General features: G+C 43.1%; 1 protein-coding gene across 2 annotated transcripts in view; it reads left to right on the forward strand.

The window, feature by feature from the left end:
* The first annotated feature begins 15073 nt into the window (after positions 1–15073).
* The window catches only part of plekhh3 (pleckstrin homology, MyTH4 and FERM domain containing H3), a 43364-nt gene continuing 33202 nt past the window's right edge, over positions 15074–25235 (forward strand). For both annotated transcript variants that reach the window (XM_084072788.1, XM_084072789.1), the window contains exons 1-2: positions 15074–15712; positions 22717–22772. In XM_084072788.1, coding sequence (XP_083928914.1) covers positions 15578–15712; positions 22717–22772 — 191 coding nt within the window. In that variant the 5' untranslated portion in view covers positions 15074–15577. The remainder of the gene's footprint in view (positions 15713–22716; positions 22773–25235) is intronic.

Raw genomic sequence — 25235 nt, forward strand, 5'->3', positions numbered from 1 at the left:
GAGCAGGTTTACAGGATGATAAGGCCGACTTTGCTCAGTGAAATCCTCACATTTCACATCCTCAGAGTTGAATTAATAATGAGGATTTGACTGTGTGCCTAGGTTCAAGCCCATCTACGCACAAACACACACATGCGCACATACACTGCACACACACACACACACACACACACACACACACACACACACACACACACACACACACACACACACACACACACACACACACACACACACACACACACACACACACACACACACACACACACACACACACACACACACACACGGATGGGGGCTGGGTCAGACTGGAAGAGAAGGATTTGTGGCAATGAGTGCATGGCACACTGACCACTATAAAAAAGAGCTTTGGGATTAAGAAGTGGGTCAGAATGGGACTTATGTCAGAATGATGTCAGTGATGTAGTGAGATTGAACGTCCAGACCAACATGGGATCTTTTTTTTCTCCAGTTAAATCTGATGGGAGAGTTCGTAATTCCTGATTTATACTTGTTTGTGGGCCATGTTTATGTTTTAAACTTTCTATGGACATTCCCATTTAGACCTGAGGCCGATAAAAAAAAAACAGCTTTTAAATCAGTAACATATAACAGTTTTCTGAAAAAACAATTTATTATAAAAATTAATAGAAATAATAATAATATTTTTGCTAGTATATATACAGTATAGTAACATCTACAATGACACAGATGCTGTCCCAAATTGAAACGCCTAGGTTAATGCTGCAGATCCTACAGTCCTTTATAATGTTAGCCTCTTTATTCTCATGCCCCCATGTAAAACGTCTTTGGGTACTCAGAAAATCGCTATATACATTCGAGATATTATTATATTATTTGCCTTATCTGGTCTCTGCAGTAATGCGTGGTTACTTTTATGTTTTACTGTGTTTTTATATTGATTATGCTCTTCCTTTTACTGGGCTTTTGTGTTTTATTTGCTTTTAACCTGATTGATTTCTTCCCCTTTTGCTTAAAAGGCCTTGCTTTTGCCAAGCCACACTTGTGCACAACACCATCACGCAACTACTCCCAGCCACCGGTTTCCCCTTGAACATAATATAGCATTGTATCTGTGGCTGGTGAAGTCAAATGGAGCAGGAGAGGGAAATAGGGCAAATGTTTGTCTTTTTTTTTTTACACACACAAACAATCATGAGAGCATACACAAGCTATATGTGCACACAACACACGCGCACACATGTAATACAGAAATTGATGACTGAGGTCAGAGGTGAGTTGGATTGCCATCCTTTTCCAGGACAGTAACCATGGCGATTGATCTGGCGAAGATCTGGCACTGGCCTAGTTGCTTTAACAGTATCTTTCTATAATTCCACAAAGCTCTGTGTGGTGAGCCCAAAAGGGTGGTGAGGCCAAAATCTCTTCTGCCTGGTTCTCCTCAGTGCCTGGAGCAATTGATCTGCATTTGCACACAGCCATTTCCCATTACCATGTGCATGGAACAGCGAAGCCCGTTTTTCCCTTTTCCCAACTGTCAGCTGTTTATTAGCATTTTAATGTACAAAAGAATGTCGCCATGGTTACGGTTGCCCAGCTGTGGGATGGCCCTGTGGGCTATGGGACGGGACAAATAATCAAACTGCGCATGCGTCGAATCCATACATCCACTGTGTTACACTGTTGACACAGAACGTGCTTAAACCAACCACCGCACATACTTTGACTGCACATAACCCCGGGTATGGACTAGTATTAAAGAATGCACTCCCGGTCGTTCTCAAAGTGGGATACAGGCCCCTCCGGGTTCCTTCCTTCTGACTATAGGGTCAGATTTATATTAAACAGAAGAACAAGGCCTCAACCATGCAGCTGTAGTGTATGATTTTCAAAAGGTGCATGGAAAAGTGATGCATATAGACAGGTGGTGTAAAAAATAAAAAATAAAGTCCATAGGTGATGTCTCATGGTGTAGTGATTTTAACAGTGCAATGGACCTTTTACATAGGTGGCATAGTGGGTCAAACATTTTCAACCTGGTGTCCCTATTTTAGGCAAATTTCAATTATACATATTTTGTTTTATAGAAAACTGATAAAATAGCTCTTCAAGCTCATAATGCCTTGCGATGTGATGTCATGTGAGCTGGTAGATCAGGTATTTTCTCTCAACACTATTGTAAGACAGAGTATAAAATAGGGCATAAGTGGCTAAAATCAGATGCAGCTATAAATGACTGTAATAATGAGTCTGTTTGATGTAGGTTGCTTCCCACAGACCCTGAAAACGTCATCAAGCCACTCTTAAAAAAGAATAACTTGACATGTCACTATTAAACAATTATAGGCCCATATCAAACCTCCCGCTTCTAAATAAAATAATTAAAAAAGGTGTATTTCCACAACTGAACAACTTCTATTACTAGATGTTGATTTGATGATTTGACACGGTCGACCACAATATATTACTAGACAGACTGAAAAACTGGGTGGGACTTTCTGGCACAGTACTAAACTGGTTTGAATCATATTTAGAGAACAGACACTATTTTGTATCTATCCATTCTAGGGCCTCTACTGTTCAATATTGACATGCTCCCACTAGCTCAGATTATGGAAAACAACAAAATAAGCTACCATACTTATGCAGACGATACACCAATCTGCACAACGTATCACCAGAGGAATATGGTCCAATACAAACACTGAATAAATGCATTGAACAAAGCAACAATTGGATGTGCCATAATAATCGGTAATGTTAAAAACCTCAAGCCAAGTCAAAAACCATTGGTGTAGTCATGGACTCAGACCTGAATTTAAACATCTACATTAACACAATCACAAAGTCAGCCTATCACCTCAAAAATATAACACAGGTTACAGGACTTAAAAAAAAGTGTCCATGCATTCATCTTCTACAGTAGACTTGACTACCGTAACAGTGTCTTTACAGGTCTCCCAAAAAAATTAATCAGATGACTACAGTTGATTCAGAACGCTGCTTAAATCCTTACACTGGCGCCCTGTGTGTCAAAGAATTGATTTCAAAATGCAACAGTTGGTCTATACAACTCTGAATGGTTTAGGGCCAAAATAACATTTCTGATCTCATGCGATATGAACCATCTAGGTAAGGTCACTTTCTGTCCCTGAAACCAAAAATAAACATGGAGAAGCAGCATTTAGTTTTTATGCACGAGATATCTGGAACAAACTCCCAGAAAACTACAGGTCTGCTGCGACTCTTATTACTAAAGACCTTTCTGTTTGCCGCTGCCTCTGATTAAGTTACTTTTCTTTTTCTTTCTCTTCTGCACTGTAATTGGATCTGTTATTTTTACTTCTTTTGTCTTATGCATCCTAATTGTCATTGTATAACTGTGTTTCCTTTGCTTGATGTTCTGTGTAAAGCACATTGAATTACCTTGTTGTTGAAATGTGCTATACAAATAAAATTGCCTTGAATGCCTTGCCTTGCCTTGCCTAGGTATGCCAAAAAGCAAGCAGTAGTCACCAGCATTGTCAATGCTTGCTGACTGGTACACCTAAATCAAACACCCACTCAGTCAGAATATGGTTTTCTTTCATTGATTTTCATGTAAGAACAGCTTGCTTTGGAGGTTCTGCCATCAATTTAAATCAAAACTGTAGTTTACATTCTGACCACTAGATGTCAGATGAAGCTTAAAATTGTATTCCCCATTCCTTGCAGGCTTTGATTGTCTGACTGCTGTTAAAATTCCTTATTTAGTTTGTTCATCACCAGACTTTATTATACCCCAATAACATTCTCCTTTGCATTTCCACTTCAAAATGCATGAAACTCAGATACCTTGGATAAATTCATGTCTTGTGGGTTTATATATTGAGTAAAGCATGTCACAACCTATAATATCTATGATGACAAATTATTATTGAGTTATTAGAGGGTCTATAGACCCCTTAACAGACGACGTCATACTGGATGCGCGCAACGAAACCCATTATATCAGGTCTCGTTAGGACGCGTCTCACTAGCCAACACACACAAGAGGGGGTTGGGGTGTGCTGAAACCAGTGCACCCCGAAACAGGTTGGGAATTGATTGCGTGAAACAATCACCTGTGCGTCCAGGCTCAATGTTAGTAAACAAATAATTGGTCTTTTAAAAGCTATAAATTAACTACAGGAAATGCAAAATGAGACACACGCACTCACACACACACACACACACACACACACACACACACACACACACACACACACACACACACACACACACACACACACACACACACACACACACACACACACACACACACACACATACATACAATAGAAATGATAACCTCTCACCCCACTTACATCATAACCCATGAACCCTAGAGTCCCTATTCTCTGGGCATGTCATAATAGGCAGACCTGGTGAAAATAGGTGAACATTTGGCTAAAATCTTGTGAACTTGTAGATTGGCTATTTTCAGTGAAGATATTTGTGTAGAGGTCAAAAGAAAAAGGAAAAAACAGAAGGGGGCGAAGGATGGACCCCCGGCAAATTATAGGTTTATGTGTTTAAGTCAAACATACATGCATAGTCTTCTTCACGTACGCAAACAAACTCACAGGTGGAGACCTGCTATCTCATAGTTTCTCACAGGTAAATTCGGATCAGATTGTACTTTGGTATACCCCCATTAGGAGCGTGTGTATTTTCCATAGGGGTGTCGTGTCACTGTACACTGCTTAGGACACGTGGTGAGGGTAGAAGTACAAACATACACACAGCCACGCTCGTATTCTCACACACAGATATGCACTATCACACCCACATTCATAGCTACACAAACACACCTATACACAAACAGGCATTGAGTCCGCCTGACTCATGCCCAGATGTTCCCAAGAGATAGTTTCGCTGATCCGTTATCATGGCTACTTGTCAGGATGATAGATGAAAGAATCTGTGGAGTATGGTGAGATGAGCCCTTGCTGTTTCTCCCCATCTTCTCCCAATTTAACAGATGTCAATTCCCCATGCGTACTGCAGTCACTGTCACTGCGACCATGGTTGTCCTGGGAGGGAGTAGACAACCTGATACTTGCCCTGATATGGAGTCACAAGCAGCCTTTTTCCAACTGAATCTGGCGTTTCACCAGGAGGGCTTAATGCACATGGAGGTTCATGCTATCTCAGGGAGGCAGACAGGGGGGACAATTCGAAAGGAAAAGAAATTAAATAAATAAGCAATTCCTAAAATAGCTGTGTTTCGTTAGCTTGAAGATTGGCTTTTTTTTGTCATTTCGTAATATAGGTCCGCAGTCCGAGGGTATGGCTATTTGGAGGTCCTTGGCATGGAAATGTTTGGGAACCCCTGCTCTATAAGGACCTCACGTGGTGGTCGAGGTGAATCCACTCAACACCCTGCTCTCAGGGCCTCCTGACAGCGTGCCCCAGCCCCAGCTGAAAGTAAGCCCAGCCGGCGTCTCACACACCAGGATCCCACCTGCACATCTTCTCCCCCTGAGCTCAACTGGTGCTTCCTGGACAGCTGCTACAACAATCATCAGAGACCTCTAGCACAGTGGTTCTCAAAGTGTAGTCCGGGGACCCCCAGGGGTCCTTGAGGCATCCCTAGAAAAATAAGGAACAGTTTAATTTAACTGCACCAATGAGATAATGTATATGAATGACTATTCAGATCATAGGTTTCCCACTCGACTGTTATCTCCCCACTATAGACAGTTGCAGAATTCTGTACTAAATCTAATCTAAAAACAAAACCTTCTCTTATGTCACTGGCACAACATATTTTCAAATGGGGTCCGTGGCCTAATATCTAATGTGTATCAATTTAGAGGTCCTTGACATTAAAATGTTTGAGAACCACTGCTCTAGTAACTCAGAGAGTGTATGGACACTCCGACAAGTGGGTTAGAGTTAGTGGTATATTCTGCTGTTTTGTTGACTGCCTCCAGCCTGCTGCCTTGATTCCATTCATTAGGTAAAGAAAAAAGGAAATCCCTTTGCCTCAATCTGATCAGTAGAACAGAAAACCCTGTGAGCCTCCACTTTACACTCTGATGAGTGAACACAGTGAGGGTTGTGTGTAAAGGAAAGGCTTTAATCCTATAGAGTCACCTTTACACACACACACACACACACACACACACACACACACACACACACACACACACACACACACACACACACACACACACACACACACACACACACACACGTACATGCACGTACACACACACACACACACACACACACACACACACACACACACACACACACACACACACACACACACACACACACACACACACACACACACACACACACACACACACACACACACAGAGACACACACAGAGACACACACACACACACACACACACACACACACACACACACACACACACACACACACACACACACACACACAAACTCACACTTACAAAGTGTATTCATTCACCACAGGGGACATAGGAGATATACGTTCAGCGACAGCTACACAAAGACGGTGGCACTGACACCTGCATTAAGTTTAAATACCAACAACAGCTGTGGCTCACTGGAGCGGCTTGGAGATGAAACGCTTTTGTTCCCTGTGTTTGCTGCCAGTAGGCACACACACACACACACACACACACACACACACACACACGCATGCACGCACGCACGCATGCAAGTGAACATCCTGAGTGATCATTTCCCTCTGAAAGTGTAAAAATGAACCCATTAGGGTCCATTTTATACTCTCAGAGTTAAATGAACACTCAGGATTTTTCAGTGTATACACACACACACACACACACACACACACACACACACACACACACACACACACACACACACACACACACACACACACACACACACACACACACACTGGAGGGTTGTGTTTCCCCTCACACAGCAGACAAGCCACAGATATTTAGTCTGTCTACCAGTTTGTTTGCTCACTATCCTCTCTCTTTTGTTTCTTTTCCTGGGCATTTGTTTGATGTTTAACTGCTGCTGACTATATATATATATATATATATATATATATATAAAGAACACCCTAAGAACAACTTTCTGCTGACCCCTTTTGATGTGATATTGAACACACTCTGCTGGGATGTCTGGCTCAAAAGTTGTCTAGCCTATGCCCTCCCCAGCTCAGTTCCTGGGAGCTGAGCTCCAGTAAAGTACGCTTGGCAGCGGAGCAGTAGAACGGCCTGTCCTCTCAAAGCTGACCCCGAGTTGACTAGTTGCTCACAGTCTGCAGGTGGGATGGGTGGGGACTGGGGAGCTGTGTGTGGGTGGAGGGCTCTATTGCAAAAGAAGACGGAAGCAGCAAATGGGGGAGTTTGGGGTAGCTAGACATCACGGGTGCTGCTTTTATTCTCAGATAATCCAAAGAATACAAAGAATGCAAAAGAGGGGAAGGAAACATTAGGCTATCGGTGAGGTTGGAGTGTTCTCTGAACTTTGTGTCGTGTGTTGTTTTATAGAAACCTAAGCCATCAGGCCTGCTTGAATGTCCGACATAGCAGTATGTATTTCTCAGGAAGAAAGGCTGGAAAATATTCAACCTCAGAAATGACAAAAATGAGGTCATCATCGGGCGATGTTACATGTTGCATTAAAGCAGCTTTGGTAAACTGAATTAGCCACAGGTATAGGGAGGTAGTGATATTCTGTGTGTGTGTGTGTGTGTGTGTGTGTGTGTGTGTGTGTGTGTGTGTGTGTGTGTGTGTGTGTGTGTGTGTGTGTGTGTGTGTGTGTGTGTGTGTGTGTGTGTGTGTGTGTGTGTGTGTGTGTGTGTGTGTGTGGGGGTTGGGGGTTGGGGGTTGGCGGGGGTTGAAATAAAATACAGCCCCCCACATTTGAGGGTTCACCCTCTGCGTACATGCATGTTGCTTTTGGAGGTCACAGCTCCTAGCAACAGCCTGGATCAAGCCGTTAAAGAAATGTGAGACACCAGACACACACACACACACACACACACACACACACACACACACACACACACACACACACACACACACACACACACACACACACACACACACACACACACACACACACACACACACACACACGCACACGCACGCGCACGCGCACGCACACACACACACACACACACACACACACACACACACACACACAACTTTGGTATAGGTAGGAGGTTGGTTTTCATGCTTGCTTGCTTGCTTGGCACAAAAATGATCTATGATCATGTCCCTCACTTTCATGTCCACTTTTCAGGAAGTCATTCTAACTGTTCATGACTGACTTTAGGGATGTTGTGCCCGTAAATAAGAGGATGACCGGGGTAGATGGATACATATTTAGTTGTGATCTGTTCATATTATGAGGATAATTGAACATTAAAAAGTAAATTTCCCCCCCAAAAAAGTGTCTCTTGATAAGATCCCAGATAAGATGCTTTGTTCTGTGCAGTAGTATAATTTTTGCAATATTGTTTACACAGCATTGATTGTACTAGAATATTGCAGAAATGCATATGAAAGCTTTTTTTATGGTGTGTTTTTGCGTCTGTAAAGTCACTGAGGCACTTAGAGTATATGTACGAAATGATAAAGGAGGAATAGAAGTTTGCACAGTTGCTCTGTGAAGGTCTCTTGCCCAGTCTGAGGTAAAGCAGTGGGCACTTTTTCCATATTCAGTAATTATACTGCTTGTTCTGTCGAGAGCCTCTCTCAAGGCTGATATCTAAACACAGGAGACTAGAGCGAGGACCAGAACAGACACTCAGCGCTAGACTCCCCAGTAAATAGCAGAGGCTTTCCATTGATTCTGTAAATCTTTCTGACATGTCCATCTTTCAGCAGTGACCACCAATCAACACGCTTCACCACAATGTACACACACACAGACACCATCACACACCAGTGTGTGCACCCATGCACACATTACAGTACAGTACACACATGAATGCACGCAGACACACACTAATCTCACACAGGTTCACATTTTGGCAATGCATCATGAATTCTGTATTCAGTGCACTTTCACACAGTCAGCGCACTAAAAATAGCTGAAGGCCTCTGGCCCCCTGCCCGGGCTCCTTTAACTCTTCTCCCTCCCCAACGCTGTTTGACAATTATCAGAACTGTTAGCAACAGATGCCTGGGTTTATCCTTTCTTTATTTAAATACGCACATTGTTTCTGCACTGTGATAACATCCTAAGTTTTGACAGAATAACGATGATTCTAATAATAAAAAAGATAATTCTGCTGTAATTCCTGCCAAACCAAAGCGAAGCAACGTACTGTATACTTGCTCAACTCTGCCTGATGTTGATCCATATGAAAGTGAAATTTTCACAATAATCTTAAAGCTCTTCCTTAGGCAGAAAGAACAGAGATGGTTATTGTATTGCAAGGAAATGTGCATTCCAGAAAGCCTTATCATACTTATAGTCTGCTCTGTAATGTGCAAATACCAGGTAATGTGGGGGCATCTGTGTCCCCTCCCCTGTTTGTTTCACCTCTCATTTGTTATGTCTTGTACATCTCCCAGTGTTTTTCTGTCTGCTCTGGTTTGTTATCCATCTATTTCCATCTCCTATCTGTCTTTCTCCAGACTGAGGACAACTTAGAATCCCCATTTGGCTTTAGATGACAGACTCAGATAACAAAGCTTACACTATTGTGTCGCTTGTAATCTTCCCTTTTCTCCATGTTGAAGAATGAGTTCTTCTCAAATTATTTTAATACTGTGGGTGGGTTATGGTACATGCCGAGTTACGTAATTTCCAGGAAAGTTACGGGTGTTTTTATGGCCATTGTTAGAATATTCTAAAGTTTTGTATACCATTAATTGAAAACAAATCATTGTGGCAACGTCTTTCTTCTTGATATAGAATTGCTCAAAGTTGCTACTTGTATATGCCTTTAACTATCGGGGTTGAATTCAGATGTTTTTGTTTGGTTGTTTGGTTGTTTTTGCATTTTCTATAACAATCACAAGAGGACATCATCAATCTTTCTTTGTTCTCCAAAGACTGTGGCATCACAATAGCTAGTTAGTGTGTACACCAGCTCAATATGAATACAGCCGTAATCATAGTTCTTAACAGGGGCTTTGGTAATAAATCAACAGTGTAACGTTTAAATGCTAAGAAGCCTCCTCTCAACACTGTGAATTTTCCTGACTTGTATGCCTCTACCTGTTTCTGGCAGTGCCAGTGGACAGGCTCAACCAGTGCGGCAAACTGGTGTGCTGCAGGGTTGCTATAATGAAGCCAGGCAAATGGGGGTGTATGAGGGGTTAACTGGGGCTAGAGGGTCATAAGTTGAAGCTGGGAATGTTTTCCCTAGTCTGCCGTGCCTCTGACACAAGCCTCTGTGCCACAGTCCCCAGGAACAGATGTGCCCACAGCCAGGGTTAGAAACTCCACCCTCATGGAGGAGTCACTAATACTGGTAAACATTGTTCCGGAGGCACGTTACGACAGGACAGGAAGCAGTGGTGTAAAATAACTAAGTACACTTACTCAAGTACTATACTTACATACAATTTTGAGGTACTTTTACTTTACACCACTGGTATTTCCATTTTCAACACTTTCTTGCCTCTCTGAGGCAAATATTGTACTTTTTTACTCTGCTAGCTTTAGTTACTAGTTACTTTTTTCAGATTAGGTTATTAATACAGAACCACTTAAACCATATTTTATCATTTGGCTTTATGAAACGTTGTGAGCTTGTAGATCTGCTGTTTTTGAAAGATTTTGACACATTTAAGTACTTTTACTTTGCTACTTTAAGTATATTTTGATTACTTTGTAAATACAGGCCTTTTACTTGTATTTTTATATTGTGGTATTGCTACTTTAACTAACCCCATCACATGGCCAGGAATCCCATTGTCTTTCTGCAGCATGATATAGAGATTAATTTGACAGCGCCTGCAACAGGAAAAGAGTTCTGTGATGTAATGTGTGTGAAGCCAAGGGCACACCATCCCATTTTCTTTGTCATTCGTTTAACCGCTTTAACCCTGGCATCCCCGCGTTGTGAGCTTACAGATCTGATTATTATCATTATTATTATTATTATTATTATTATTATTGTTTATAGGACGTAAGTGGTTAATTAACTATCAGCTCTCTGCTATCATATTACATACATACAGCTTTGCTGTCAAAAACTATCCATTTATGCAACTGGATGTTTCTCAGCAGGAACTTCAGGTCAAGTGGTGCAGTGGTTCAAATGCTCCACAGCAGCCCTATCCCATTACATGGGCCAATAGCCCTCAAACAGCAGTCCTCTGTTCACTAACCCATAGCTTAAACCTCTCTTGGATCTAAAGACACAGGGTTTGGGGTGAGGGGCAAAGGAGATGGTGGGATGGCTGGATGAGGGTTAAGTTCAATGCTGGACACAGCCGTGAGGAATGCCTGGTTGAGTCATGGTAGGGTCACTGGGGGTAAAGCCCCATTTATACTTCGACATACGATAGAACATAACTTGAGCATTCGTTTCTATCCTAAATCCTTACTTTGGAGATGTAAGATGAACTATGGCATTGGCCTGTTCCGGCTCCGTGCACAGTGAAGGAGCATTTCATTCGATCAGCTCAATAACATTTGGAACGTGTAGCTGCGTATCGAATGCAACCGCGTAAGCCGAAATTGTGCCGTGCTCCTTAATCACATCAAAGGGATTTGATCAATCATCACCCCGCAAACATTCTAAACAGCAACGTGGTGTACAGTCACCCAGACATGAACCATGTCCATGCAGGAAGCTTCTTGGCAGACAAGGTTTCACATCCATTTCTGTTGACAATCAATCTGGTTCACCAACATAAGAGCCTTGCAGTCATGCTGGCTGCAACAGGATCCTGCTGAGGTGAAAACCCTGAAGAGAGAGAGAGAGAGAGGGAGAGAGAGAGAGAGAGAGAGAGAGAGAGAGAGAGGGAGAGAGAGAGAGAGATATGAGGGGCTGCCAGCACACACTGCTCTGTCTCCGATCAACCTGACATGTGTGTCTTGACTCTTGCGTCTATTCTAGATCTCTCCTGGAAACTCCAAATGTCAATTTCTAAAGGGGAATAGAGAGGGGTGGCAGGCAGGAAATGGGTGGGATCAGCCTCCCTCGAGTGAAGAAAAAAAGGGCAGGGGACAATGCTTTAATTAATACCTCAATCACAAGAGAGTGGGAGTGAATGACTGAACACAACAATGCAGGAGAAGAATAATGTCCTGATTCGATGAACCAGAAACACAAAGTTCATGATGTCTTTAGTTTTCTTTATTCTTTAGTCAGCTCTAGTGTGTCGTTGGTTGCACCATGCCGCTGTATTACAATACTGAAGGCATCGCTGTTGACTTTAGAACAGACACTTCCTCACTCTCCTCTCCTCTGGCTTGAGGCAACCCAGCCTGGCCTGTGCTCCTACTGGGAGGCCCACCAAATCAGTCCCCCATACCCCTGATCCGGTGCCTCAACCTGAACACACTGTATCAGGTTAGCTTGCGCGTGTGTGTGTGTGTGTGTGTGTGTGTGTGTGTGTGTGTGTGTGTGTGTGTGTGTGTGTGTGTGTGTGTGTGTGTGTGTGTGTGTGTGTGTGTGTGTGTGTGTGTGTGTGTGTGTGTGTGTGTGCGTGTGTGCGTGTGTGCGTGTGTGTGTGCGCGCGCGCTGTGAGTGTGCGTGCATGCGTGCGTGCGTGCGTGCGTGCGTGCGCACGTGTGTGTGTGTGTGTGTGTGTGTTAACGGAGAATCATGTGTCATCTCCTGGAAACCGAGAAGAGAAGAGAGAAGGGGATGGAAGAAGGAGCACCAAGGAGGGGTGGTGGAGGGAGAAGAGTAGTGGAAAGACCAAGAGATTGGGCGAGACTTTGTCAAAGGAACTATCTGAGAGTGTGTACACTGAACACAGCAAAATCCTGTTAATTTAACTTTGAGAGAGCACAAACGGATCCATTTGGTTAAGTTTGTACTCTCTCAGAATTACAAATGGATAAATTAACACACAATTTTACTATTTACACAATTCACATGTTTCTGTTTTTCAATGAACAATAGAGAGGTAGTCAATCTTTGGCAGCCTTCAGCTTTTGGCAAAAACCCTATCGGGGATGTGGACGGTAAACTTGCTTTTCGCAGAAACCTTGCAGCTCTCTTGGAAACCATATATGGAGGGAGGGATTTTCTCTCTATCTTTTTTTCCCCCTTTCTTTCTGTGTTACTGGCGTGGGCCGAGGGAGTGAGCTCTAAAAATAAAACATGTGTTTCTGCAGGTCTGTGGGAGCTGTGGGCCCCCAGCATATTGTTTTGGGATATAGGGGGGTGGGTGGGGGGAGGGGGGTGGATGGGGAAGATGTGGCCCAGAGAGAGACACTGCAGAGTGGATACAGAGGGAGGGAGAGTTGGGGGCAGGGCTGCTGCTGCTGTATGCTCAAGACGAGAGCTCTGTCTCAGAGACAAATAATTGTAAATACACTGTAAAATCCTCAGTGTTACGTGTTACAAATGTACACAGCAAAATCCTGGGTCCATTTTTACATTCTGAGTTACATTAACACTGAATAGTTCACTGTGCACAATTGCTGTAGTGGTACTGGTCAGCCATTCTCTCTCATAACCACTGAAGACTTTTGCGGTTGTGTGTGTGTGTGTGTGTGTGTGTGTGTGTGTGTGTGTGTGCGCGAACACGCACACGCGCACGCACGCACGCACGCACGCACACACGCACGCACGTATGCTTGTGTTATGGGAGGGTTAGTCTTATGGTTCATGTCACTGAGTACATCCCAGCTGAAAAGGGGCATCCATGGGGCTTTTTTTTCATTATTGAGCTGCACATAATGAGAGCTCAGCCTCCGTTGGCCTCAGGGAAGCAGTGGGGGAGAGGGTTCACAGTGTGAGGGGGACAGTGTACTTATGAATGTGCGCTGAAACAAACCTACATGCACTAGCTATACAGTGTCTGTATGTGTATTCTATTGGGAGGGGAGAGCAGTGGTTAACAATGTTTGGTGAGGAATGAGTTAAAGCCAGCTGATTGGTGTGTACTGTATGTGTGTGTGGGTGTGGGTGTGTGTGTGTGTGTGTGTGTGTGTGTGTGTGTGTGTGTGTGTGTGTGTGTGTGTGTGTGTGTGTGTGTGTGTGTGTGTGTGTGTGTGTGTGTGTGTGTGTGCGTGTGCGTGCGTCGGGGGGGCTTTGCACAAAGCAAAGAGCTGGGGAAATGAAGGGATGTGAAGGGAGAAAGGAGCGTGAGTAGTGCAGAGGGGGCTAGATGTATCACGTGTCTGGATTTAGCACCAGGCCTCCAACCTCCTGGCTACCACTGCATCTTTGTAGAGTGTTCAGAAAAGTATACACAGTGAAATCTTGAGTGTTAATTTAACTCTAACCCTTACCCTGGGAGTGTACAAATGTCCATTTGGTTACATTTGTACACTCTCTGAGTTACAAATGCATAAATGAAGTTGAAAACTGCAGGATTTGACTGTGTGTGTGTGTGTGTGTGTGTGTGTGTGTGTGTGTGTGTGTGTGTGTGTGTGTGTGTGTGTGTGTGTGTGTGTGTGTGTGTGAGAGTGTGAAAAAGACAGACAGGCAGCTCATGTTTAATGCTCATTGTCTTCACATTGTCTGTGTTAATCTTGGTTGTTTTTCATTTAAATATTTTTTGTTAAATACAACTGAAAATGACTAAATCACTATTAAATCAGATGTACTGAATGCTTGGACAACTTTTGTCCACTCAAGTTGACTTGAATGGAAAGCTGAGAAGGTGTCTGTTTTTTGTTTACTTCCATCTCTCCTTTCTATGGTGGTGGTGAACATGTATTCACTATCAGGACATAAAAGTTTGCCAGGTGGATTATATGAATTCGCATAAAAAGCTTGCCAGCCCAGCCCAGGACAGGAGTGATTATCTTGTTAATCAAAAGGCATGTGATGATCTGTCAGTAAAGGGGGCGTGTCAAACAGGAGGCGTGTCTATCCGGGGCGTGTATGCGTCCAACCGGTTACAGTTCGTCCTTTGAGGCGAGGGGGGCGTGTCGCCCCGCCCCGTTCTGTCTCTCCCAGTCAGATCCTGCATCACGCTTTTGTTCAAACTCTACACTCACACACACAGTCCCTCCTGCATGGATTTGTACGCTTATATGTGTCATTTAGACGGCTGACAACTACATTATTATCGCTTTTTGGCTTCTCTTATAGGTAGTATTCACTTGTTCTAGTTTGTCTGACAGCCGTGCCATCTTGGGACTTCGTAGTTAGCTGTTTTTTTCGTTAGTTAACATAAAAATATGGTGCGATAGCAAGGTGTCCTGACCTGAACACACCGGGAGTCCTGGAAGGAGACAAGTTCGGACAACTTCCAATCTGTGGCTGTGTTGCGTTTTCAGACTTAACACATTTTAAGGGCTTTCCTAAAAAGAGGCTTTTAAAGCCTCCTATGCTGCCTTTATTCGTACTTCTCCTTGGATATATCTATGGCGAGTAGTAGTGTGTCCTGCAGCTCTGGATTTACTCACAGCGAGCCGTTCTCTGAGACAACAAGACAGTGAATGTTGATGACTTCACGGCCAGGATAGTAAGCAATCAATCGACCGTCTTCAGCCCATTTGAATGCCTTTGCAGGCTCTCTGCTGGTTTCTGTGCTGCAGGCAGGGCTTCAGTTTGCTCGGACGGGACTATGGGGAGAAAGAGGAGGAAGAGTCTCTGGAGTTGCGCAACAAGGAGGACTTGACTTCCAATGGACGGGTAATAATATTAATGTTAACTCTCTCCACCTGCAGCCTGAATGTTTATCATCTCCTAACGTTTTGCATGTTCTATGTGCTGATTTGACATTGATCTTTGGTATATGATATCGCAGAACGTTAGTGTAGTAGTCTAATAGGCTTTGAGCCAATGCTTGTTGTATGCTTTTATTATGAATCCTGCAAGTCACCAGTGGTGGAAAAAGTACTTAAATGTTTTACTTTTAAGCAGTGGTGAGCTGTGGATTTTTGAACTAAGGGTACTGTATTTTATGACGTCACGCGCGCGCACGTGCGCGCACATAGCCACTCAGCTCAGTGCTAGTTGAAATACTGCATTCAACATGTGATTATTAATGTAATCATATGATATTATTATTTTGTTGTATTGTTGCATTGTTAATTTGTTGTTTTTATTTTTGTTTCAAATTAATTATTGTATTTTCCTTTTAATTTTATATAAAAGCCCTTTACATAGACTCACCCACACATAAGTAAGCCTACTTAAAATAATCAGACAACTTGTCTTTGTCTTGTCTCAGAGAACTGGGTCCTCTGCTAAGCGACCCCCTTCACACCTTGCAGTGCAGAGATGTTGTCTGTCATTGTGAGAGGAATGTAACACATTCAATTCAAGTCCGTGTCTTTTCTCGAGTAGCCTAATGTTATGCAAAGCAGCCAGGTAGACGCTATTGAGAACGGCTCGCCACTGACGGCGCAAACCTTGAGAGGCTATTGTTTTTAAACTTTAAGGCGTTAAAGACCGCCGCTGGCGGTGCGTGCACGCGCGCCCCCAGCTCCCACAGTGTCAGAACTAAGGGTACGCCGTACCCCCCCGTACCCCCTACAGCTCAACCCTGCTTTTAAGTAAATGTATCTGCAATGTAGACACACTCTGACACAAGTAAAAAGTCCGGAATTCAAAATTATTTTAGTACAAAAGTATTGGAAGTAGGCTACTTGGAAGTAGAAGTAGGCTACTCATTATGCAGAATGTCCCATTTCACAAAATGTTCTAAATTTATAAAAATATTTTGAAAATAGCAGATCTACAAGCTCATTGTGAGCTTGTAGATCGGCTATTTTCAAATGGCCGAAATGTATTGAAGTGTTTAATGTATGTTTTGTAATATTCAAAATCTACAAAGTAACCAGTCTAAAGTTGTCAAATAATTGTAGCGGAGTAAAAGTACAATATTTGCCTCTGAGATGTATTGAAAATTTGAAGTACTCCAGACCAGTAAAGTAAAAATACCCCAAAATTGCACGTAACTACAGTACTTGAGTAAATGTACAGTTACTTTAGTTTACACCACTGCCACCTGCAGTCTGAATGTTTATCATTCATCACCTAACTTTTTAGATTTTCTATGTGTTGATTTTACATTATGTTGGTACAGTATATGATATCGCCAGTAAAATGCCAGCAATTAGCAAAAACGTTACTTTAGTAGTACTCTAATAGGCTTGGAGCTAAAGCTGCTGTTTGGTTTTATTATGAAACCTGCAAGTCACCTTCTGAACAATTTTGATCACAAAAAAAGTTAATTACTGGCCAAACTACACGTGTGTTCACATCACATTACATGTTGTTCTCCACACAATGACAAACTAAACATGCTGTTTGTGTTTTGAGGTAAGAGAGGTTGCGTCAGAAGCGTTTGTTGGCTACAGTCTCGTTCCCTTCTGGGAATGTGTCTGGTCATCCATGTGCCCATAACACTTTAAAGGCTGCATTGATGATTCAGAGAACAGAATATGCTGTCCAGTGTTTACATTACAGCCCTCTGCTCTTTGAGGCCTTGCACATCATTGAGCAATCCCACACAGTGTGATGCAAGCCACGAAAAAAAAAACCAAAAACCCAGTGCTGCTGAATTGAACTGAATCCTGTGCGTTTTGCCCCCCCCCCCCTCCACTCAATTGCAAACAAGACTGTGGCCTTGTCTTCTCTGTAATGTTAGTCATCTGATCAGGCAGAGAGTTCAGCATTGTCCACCCACTTGTGAGGGGGCATTGTTGCCGTGAATTGAGGTAACCTCTTTGTGTAGGACCCAATGTACAGTACTACTCCATGATGTATGCTGCGATCTCTGTGCGCCTCTTTTTACAATTTAATGTCACTGTATCTCTCAAGCCTTGACATCAGATTAGGATCACTTCTGGTGAAATATGCTTGTAAATTGTTATTCTTGGTGCGCTGTCCAAACGCTCTGCCTAATTTGGGTGTTAACTTGGGTATGTTAGAGGTCTAGTCACTCTCCACTTCTGAAATAATAGGCTTTTATAATCAACAGAGCCTATCTGATTAAAACTATCCCACCTGAACCTACTACATGCATACATAGGCTGCAAGCTTATCTATTTGTTGGCTCCTGTCTGCTTGCTACCTACCAGCGGAACAGCTAGAGATTTGCATGAAAACGTTGAGGATAGATAAGAATTTCAACTTTATTATCTCAACAGAAGTAGGCCTATAACAGCAACATTGTGCATATAAAAGCAACATCTGTTGCCCGTGGCTATCCAGAGAGGTGGCGGTGTGTATCACTGTTCTTCTTGGCAAACATCCCTGTCTTGATCATTATGCACCATCTGTCTGGCAGCGGTGGCCAAAGAAATCCAACCGCACTCCATATCCTCAATCAATACTAGATCATAGCAACATGTCCCAGTGGAGACGCCTGATGGCGTTTTAAGTAAGACATAGAGGTCTCATTCTCCTGTAACTTCCTTGGTTCCTTCTAGAGCCCGACCAATGCCAGATTTCTGTGTCTGATGCCGATTTTGGAGCGTCTTAGACCACTGATTATTAAGGATGTTTTGTTTTAACTGAACTAAAATTCATTAAAAAATAATGACAACTAGCTAAAAACAACACTTGAGTCCTACTCAAAGAAGCGTCACGTTGTGAGTTTGTAGATCTGCTATTTTTGAGGAATGTTTTAAAACTTTTGAAAATGTTTTCGTATAATGAAATGCTCAACATAGGAACACCAGGTTCAAAGTGGTTTCAAATTGAGACGCATCTGCTGCATAATTGCCAATACCAATGTTATCAAATAAATCAAATAATTGCCAACATCGGCTGCCTCTGTCGACACCATCCTCCTCCTCAGGGGTCAATGTTGGGTTATGGTATTGTGGACTTGTACTTCGTAGAAAGCAGAAGGGCTCTGCTGCAAGATGCATTTGGTTGATTGAGGGATGTATTTAAGGCTTCAAGGTCAGTCCACACCAGTCAGTGCAACTCCTTGCAACCATTATCCCCAAATGGCACCAGTCTGCAACTGGTCAGTCCACAGTCTCCACGCCGCTAAAACGTTTTTTTTTTTTGCAAGGAGTTGCATTGGTGTGGACTGGCCTTTTTAAGTCTTTTCCAAACTACCACATTTTCACCGTAATGTATTTATTGATCATGTGTTACTTTTCCCCATATACTTACAGTGCGTTTGTACTCCATAATGGAAAAAAATCGTGCTGTACAAATCTATAGAGAACACTAAATGTCCTCATGAAGAGGGTTAGATTTTTGTGGGGATAATACTTTAGTTCGTAACTGATAGCAGTGTATTATGACATGAATATCGGCTTGTCTGCTCTGTATCGCTGCTTTCTACCACATTGGCCAGACAACACAGATTATAATTACTGTATGTCTGTCTTGATTCTTAGCTGGTAAATGTTCAGACTATTGGTCTGTTCTAAACCACAGGAATTACATGCATTACAGTCCCTTCCTCTTTTGTCTAATCTTCTAATCATGCTACTTCCCTGGTAGAAGGAACTGCATTAGTCATTTATCTGTCAGAGATTGTTTCCACAGTAATCCAAGGTAGTAAACCGCCCTGTTGGGCTAATCTACACCCAGTTACTTGGCTATCTCTGTCTGAGGATATTGATCATTGGTACTTACCCCAGTGCAAATCGTGTTTCCTCTTGACCTATGTCACTGGAGTAGGCTGAATATCGTACGCTCTGTCAATACTTCATGCTGAGCCAGTAATTAGACCTCAGCTGACCCACTCTAAGCCAACACCATTAGTTATGTTGCCTGAAGGCCCTCCCTGTTAATACACAGCACTGTTTAAGCTTTCCACGGTGTCAGTGCTGGTTGGGGGGTGGGTGAAGAAGACCGGTATGGTAGGGGCTGGAGGGTTGGAGATGGGTAGAGGGTGGGTGGGGGTGTAGGATGAGTCCCAGGGAAAACCCCTCAGGGCACTGTTCCATCGTTTACTCAGAGCACCCCCCCCCCCATTACATCCAGTGCTTGACAGGCCACATTGTCAGACAGCAGGTCAGACCTCCCTATGTGTGTGCTTTGGGCTACCTCTTTCTGAAATAGCCATTTAATAGGCATTTGCCTAGCTGCTGCCAGGGATGACCGCAGCGACCCACCAGTCTGGTGGTGTCTCCCATGCCTGGGCCATCCAAAATCATCTACCACAATCTCTCCAGCATCATTTCCCTCTCTGCTGCCAGAACATGCCATGATTTGCAGCGACCATAGTACCAAAGCTAAGGGCAACATAGTGTATACCCATCTCCTTGCCAGAACTCTCACTGAGGTTGGAACCATGAGTCAGTTCTGACGCTTGTGCAGGCTTGGCCCTTAGAGTATGAGGGAAGTTCAGAACCTTTGCCTGCATGTTTACAGTCCTCATTCAAAGAAACTGCTTTCCAACAGCTGCCCAAACAGTCACACGGAGCTGAATGCCTCCAGTGTTGGGACAGCAGGGCACTAATTTTAGGAGAGGACATCCGTCATTCTCTCTTGCCTTTCCATGTTTCCACTGAAACTTTATTCAGCTTTTTTGCAATGTGAGCTGAGCTCAGATTTACCGCCACGCTGCCACCAAGTGCCCAGGTCTGGGCAGCTGTAAGTGTGGAACGCCGCAATGCATCCTGTTACCAAGAGGAACAAGCGGGCACAGTCCGGCTAACGCTGACAGCGGGTCCTATTAACCGGCACTGCCGCCCTCCGTCTTCAGAGGTGTCACGGTACGTTGGTTTATATTTGGTTTCCGTTGCGTCCCTGCCTCACCACCTCCAGGCCACACATCTGGTCTTCAGGCCGACACTGGCAGAGCCCAAGCATTTCCTCCTGGTTACTCAGCCTCCCAGGAGAGCTGCAGGGGGAGAGAGAGGAGGGGGAAGACGAGAGCGGAAGTCTGCCACGGAACGAATACATCACGGCATCTCTTTCCCTTTCCCTCCAGTTTGGAGTGATTCATCCCCCTGTCCGTCCAAAGGGGAGAGTCTTTGCCAGAACTCTGCATTGCACGCTATTCCTGTTACCATCACATAGCCTGTTAACTTGACTGGGAAAAAAAACAGCTTTCTGAAGTTTTGTTTTTGTGGAAAGTACTTATTCAAAGTGAACAACTTCTTCTAATTATTTGTATCTCGAAGCAACTTTGCATTTAGTGGCGTCATTAATTGCCAGTCAGTGTCTTAGTTTTCTTGTGTTGAGTGAGGATGTTGGCTTGGCTAAATCACTGATGCAGGACAGAGCCAGGAGGGAGAGCCTTCCAAACCAACCTCCATTCACAAATCGCTTTATAACACCATTCAATTCCTGCCAGGCTAGTTTAACATTTACAGTACCTCTCTGGTTAAACGTTAACTAAATCTCATTAACCACACCTTCCTGCTCTTTTACTTATTTATTTGACTCGGCACATCTGCCATAAAACCACTCCACAGATTCCATATGAGTAGCATATACTGTACATTTTCAGTTCATGTTTTATTTTAATTTTTTTACAAAAAAAAAGCGGCTCGCTGTTTTTGCAGAGCGAGTCCTATACTTAGGTCAGTTTGCCCAGTAGTAAAGTGTGGTGTGTGTATGTGTGTGTGTGTGTGTGTGTGTGTGTGTGTGTGTATATGTATGTGAACTGAGCTGAGCTGTGCTGGGCCCAGAGCTGACCTGGATAGTGTTTCAGGTATAGGCCAATACCCCAGGCTAGGCTGAAGCGGCCACAGGACATTGGCTTAAGGTTGTGGCGGCTCACACAGAGACAACAACGCCGGCCACGGGGACGCACGGCGCTGCCGTGCACACCGGGAAATCTGTCCAAGTCGCACACAGGCGAGCTCTGATGTCTGGCAGGGTTTTCCGAGGTCAGGGTGGGAATCTAAGGGCTGGTGCGCTGTAAAAGGAAACCTCTTCCTCTCCATCTTCTGCTTCACAGGGGCATTTTGGAATGAAAAGTTCAGTGTTCTGCCCGTGAAATTTGATTTAGCTCGTCTGCCAGTGGGGGCCCTGTGTGTAGTCAGAATATGCAGCCAGTCACCCCGATTCCCATAAGAAGCTGGATTGCCTCAGAGAGCGATCATATTAGTTGCCGTATAGACTTGGTTTGTTGCCATATCGGCGATTTCTCAGACAGAATTTCCTACAGATAATGTTGGATAGGCTGTCAAACCACACTAGTGATCACAATCTGTTGATTTTATATACAGTGTATATATACACTGTACTCTAGTGTGTGTGTGTGTGTGTGTGTGTGTGTGTGTGTGTGTCACACATACTGTACATACATACAAGCAGATCTGTTGTCAGAAAACACATGCAACCGTGCGTGTTGGTACTCAATCTCAAAAGACGAGGCCTATTTTTAGTTAACAACCAACCACCTCATAGAACTGACTGTATCTGAATAAAGTGTTTTGGGGGTTTGCTGGTGGGGGGTTCGGCTAAAGCACAAAAGATTCCTCTGTTCTCCACTCCTGTGTTAAATGGGCCTGTTTTGCATGCCATATTTCTCCTGAGCAGCTCACCCTTGCAAGTGAAAGCCAACCATTACAGGAAAAGGGCAGCTATGTGTTGTGATTGCCAGCAACGGCTGCAGGCTCTAATGTAACATTAGCAATGAGTGTGTAAACCTGTTGGAAGGATCATTTCAGCTTGAGAGCTAGGACTGGGAACAGACTATTGTTTGTACGACATTATTATACTTTTCCCCCCGTTTACATTCTCTCTCTCTCTCTCTCTTTTGACAGGGTCCAACTGATGTGACTGCTACTCAACCGACATGCACAGCCAATGGAACTAATGGGTAATAATCAAATAATAATAATTGTATTATTGTCACAGTATGTTTTTGTCACAGTTCATTTGCACATAGGTGAAATGAGCCCACCACATTTACCCATCCAGCTATTAGGAGCAGTGGGTGCCATTAATACAGCACCCAGGGAGCAGTTAGGGTTAAGTGTCTTGCTCAGTGACACTTTGACACATACTTTAGACCTCTACCTATTCAGCTATGGCTGCCGCGGCCATAATACATCTATTTATTTATACAGTTTCTAAGTGCTTTACATAATTAAAACACAATACGGGACCTGGGAAGTAAATATTGAAGACGATGAATGCTTGAGGATTTGATCAAATGTGGGCAGAGGTGTTGGAGAGGCTAGAGGAAAATTCACCCTAGTGTAAGATAATATTAACACTACATGACACCAGTTAGGCTTGACAAAATGAGAATACCGTATCTGATAATATATGTGTTGGAACTAAGTGTCAGGATGAGGTGGCAATATGAATACATGTTGGACTGAATTAGCCGAATGGTGAAGGAAAAATTAAAGAGAAGCTTAAATGAATATAAACATTGACCTTATACCATACCTCTGAATGTCCACTTAATGCTGTCTGTAACTGTTTCAGCCTTTTTATTATTGGGATCACTATAATTATTTTGCATTTATTTTAAGGAAGGGCTGTTTTCTAAAATGATATAGAAGTGGAAAATGGATAAAGAGAGGGGCGAGAGACCTAAACCTCATTCACACTTGCTTGAAATGCCTGTAGTTTACTGGTACGAGACCTGTGCCTGTCGGGCACCGGCCTACTTGGGAATGATGCAAGTTGGAAACCATGAAAATAGGGAATGCAATACCCCACCCTATTATGCAATACCCGCTATACCCGTTGTCATAGCACCCGTTTTAACCGTCTGCCTGTATCCCTTTTATGCCCATATGGAGATCTCTAATTCTCTATATCTGTCTGTCCTTTTATGCCCATATATCACGGCACCCTGTCTAACCAAAATGCTTCCCAAAAGGGCAATGTTGGTGTAACTGTAGGAGGTTAGCTGAAATGTTGTATATTTTTGTTTAAATGTGGCCAAACAATTCATTTAGGAATTAGGAGTCCTAGAGAGTAAGGGAGATAGAGAGAAGAGACGCTGATGATTATTAGTCTGCCAAACTGCTGATGGATATCTATTGTTTTTGTTCATTCCATATACATATTGTATCATCCCCAAATGCCTAGTCTCGTGTCCGTATAGACACATCTTGTGCAAAAGGTGCTGTACCGGTAATTTCTTGTGGGAACAGTCATATGACGGTAAGAAGGGGTGTGACTGTGAATGACCCTGCCTATGCCAGCAATTTATGTTAATTTCTTGCCCGTAAATATACTGGTCTGACTAGTAGTAATAGACTAGTGTCAACACAGCTAAAAAGACATTGGAGAGTTCTGTGTTTTTTCTTTCATACCCCCAATTTTTAGGAAGTATCGGTTCCTTGTTTTGTACTTTAGAGTTCCTCTGAGCACGGTGTAATTTCTACATTTAAAACCAGATTAGTGCATGTGTCATCACCAGTACCCAATTCTCAATATATTTTACTTTTACTTCCTTCTACAGTGAGAACATTGACTCATGGGGTTTTCGCCACATGCCACCTCGCCTGACCACATATGCATAGATCATACTGTTACTGTACACATGCACACACGCAAACACTGACAGATGACCTTATCTTTCTGAGCTGCGCTGGTTCATCACTTGGTGTTTGGTGGTGTTGTGATATTCAGTCATTTGTGTAGCGTTTACAATATCCATCCCTGTGATTCACTCATTTTGGCCTGCATTTGCTGCTCATTAACCTTGGGGCAGAATGTGTGGGTGCCAGCGATAAATTAAGATATTTTCTCTTGTCAAATCCCAGTGACCAGTCAGAGTACCAAGGAGTAGGGCTGTCACGATTATGACATTTTACTTAACGATTAATTGTCACTCAAATAATTGCCTTTCTGTTGTTGAACATGGGAACATTATGAATAAAATTACATTTCTGTTTGGCTTGCCTTATAAGGCTTCGTACACAAAAGGTGCACAGGGTAGATATGACAAATAACTTACATAATTCAATAACGTTATACTTATTAGATAAATAAAAAACATGAATAGTGGAAATGCATTTTGAGCTTGTAGATCTGCTATTTCCGCTATTCATGTTTTTTTTCGGGATTATCTCAAATAATTGCGATTAGGCGAGTATGTAATAATTGTGACAGTCCTACCAAGGAGTTGTTCTACTCACATTGGTACACGTAATAGAACAGTCCAACGCCATCCAGCGTACATGCTTGATGATGTGTGTGAGATTGAACCTCGGAGGTTCACCATTTTCATTATGTGATTCAAAACCAGCTGTGTTTCTGTAAATCACATCAGTCAAATAGTCACCCGTTTTTTTTTTAATACATGTGAATGCAAAGG

The sequence above is a fragment of the Gymnoscopelus microlampas genome, assembly GCF_963454915.1.
Source record: "Gymnoscopelus microlampas genome assembly, chromosome: 11".
Lineage (NCBI taxonomy): Eukaryota > Metazoa > Chordata > Actinopteri > Myctophiformes > Myctophidae > Gymnoscopelus > Gymnoscopelus microlampas.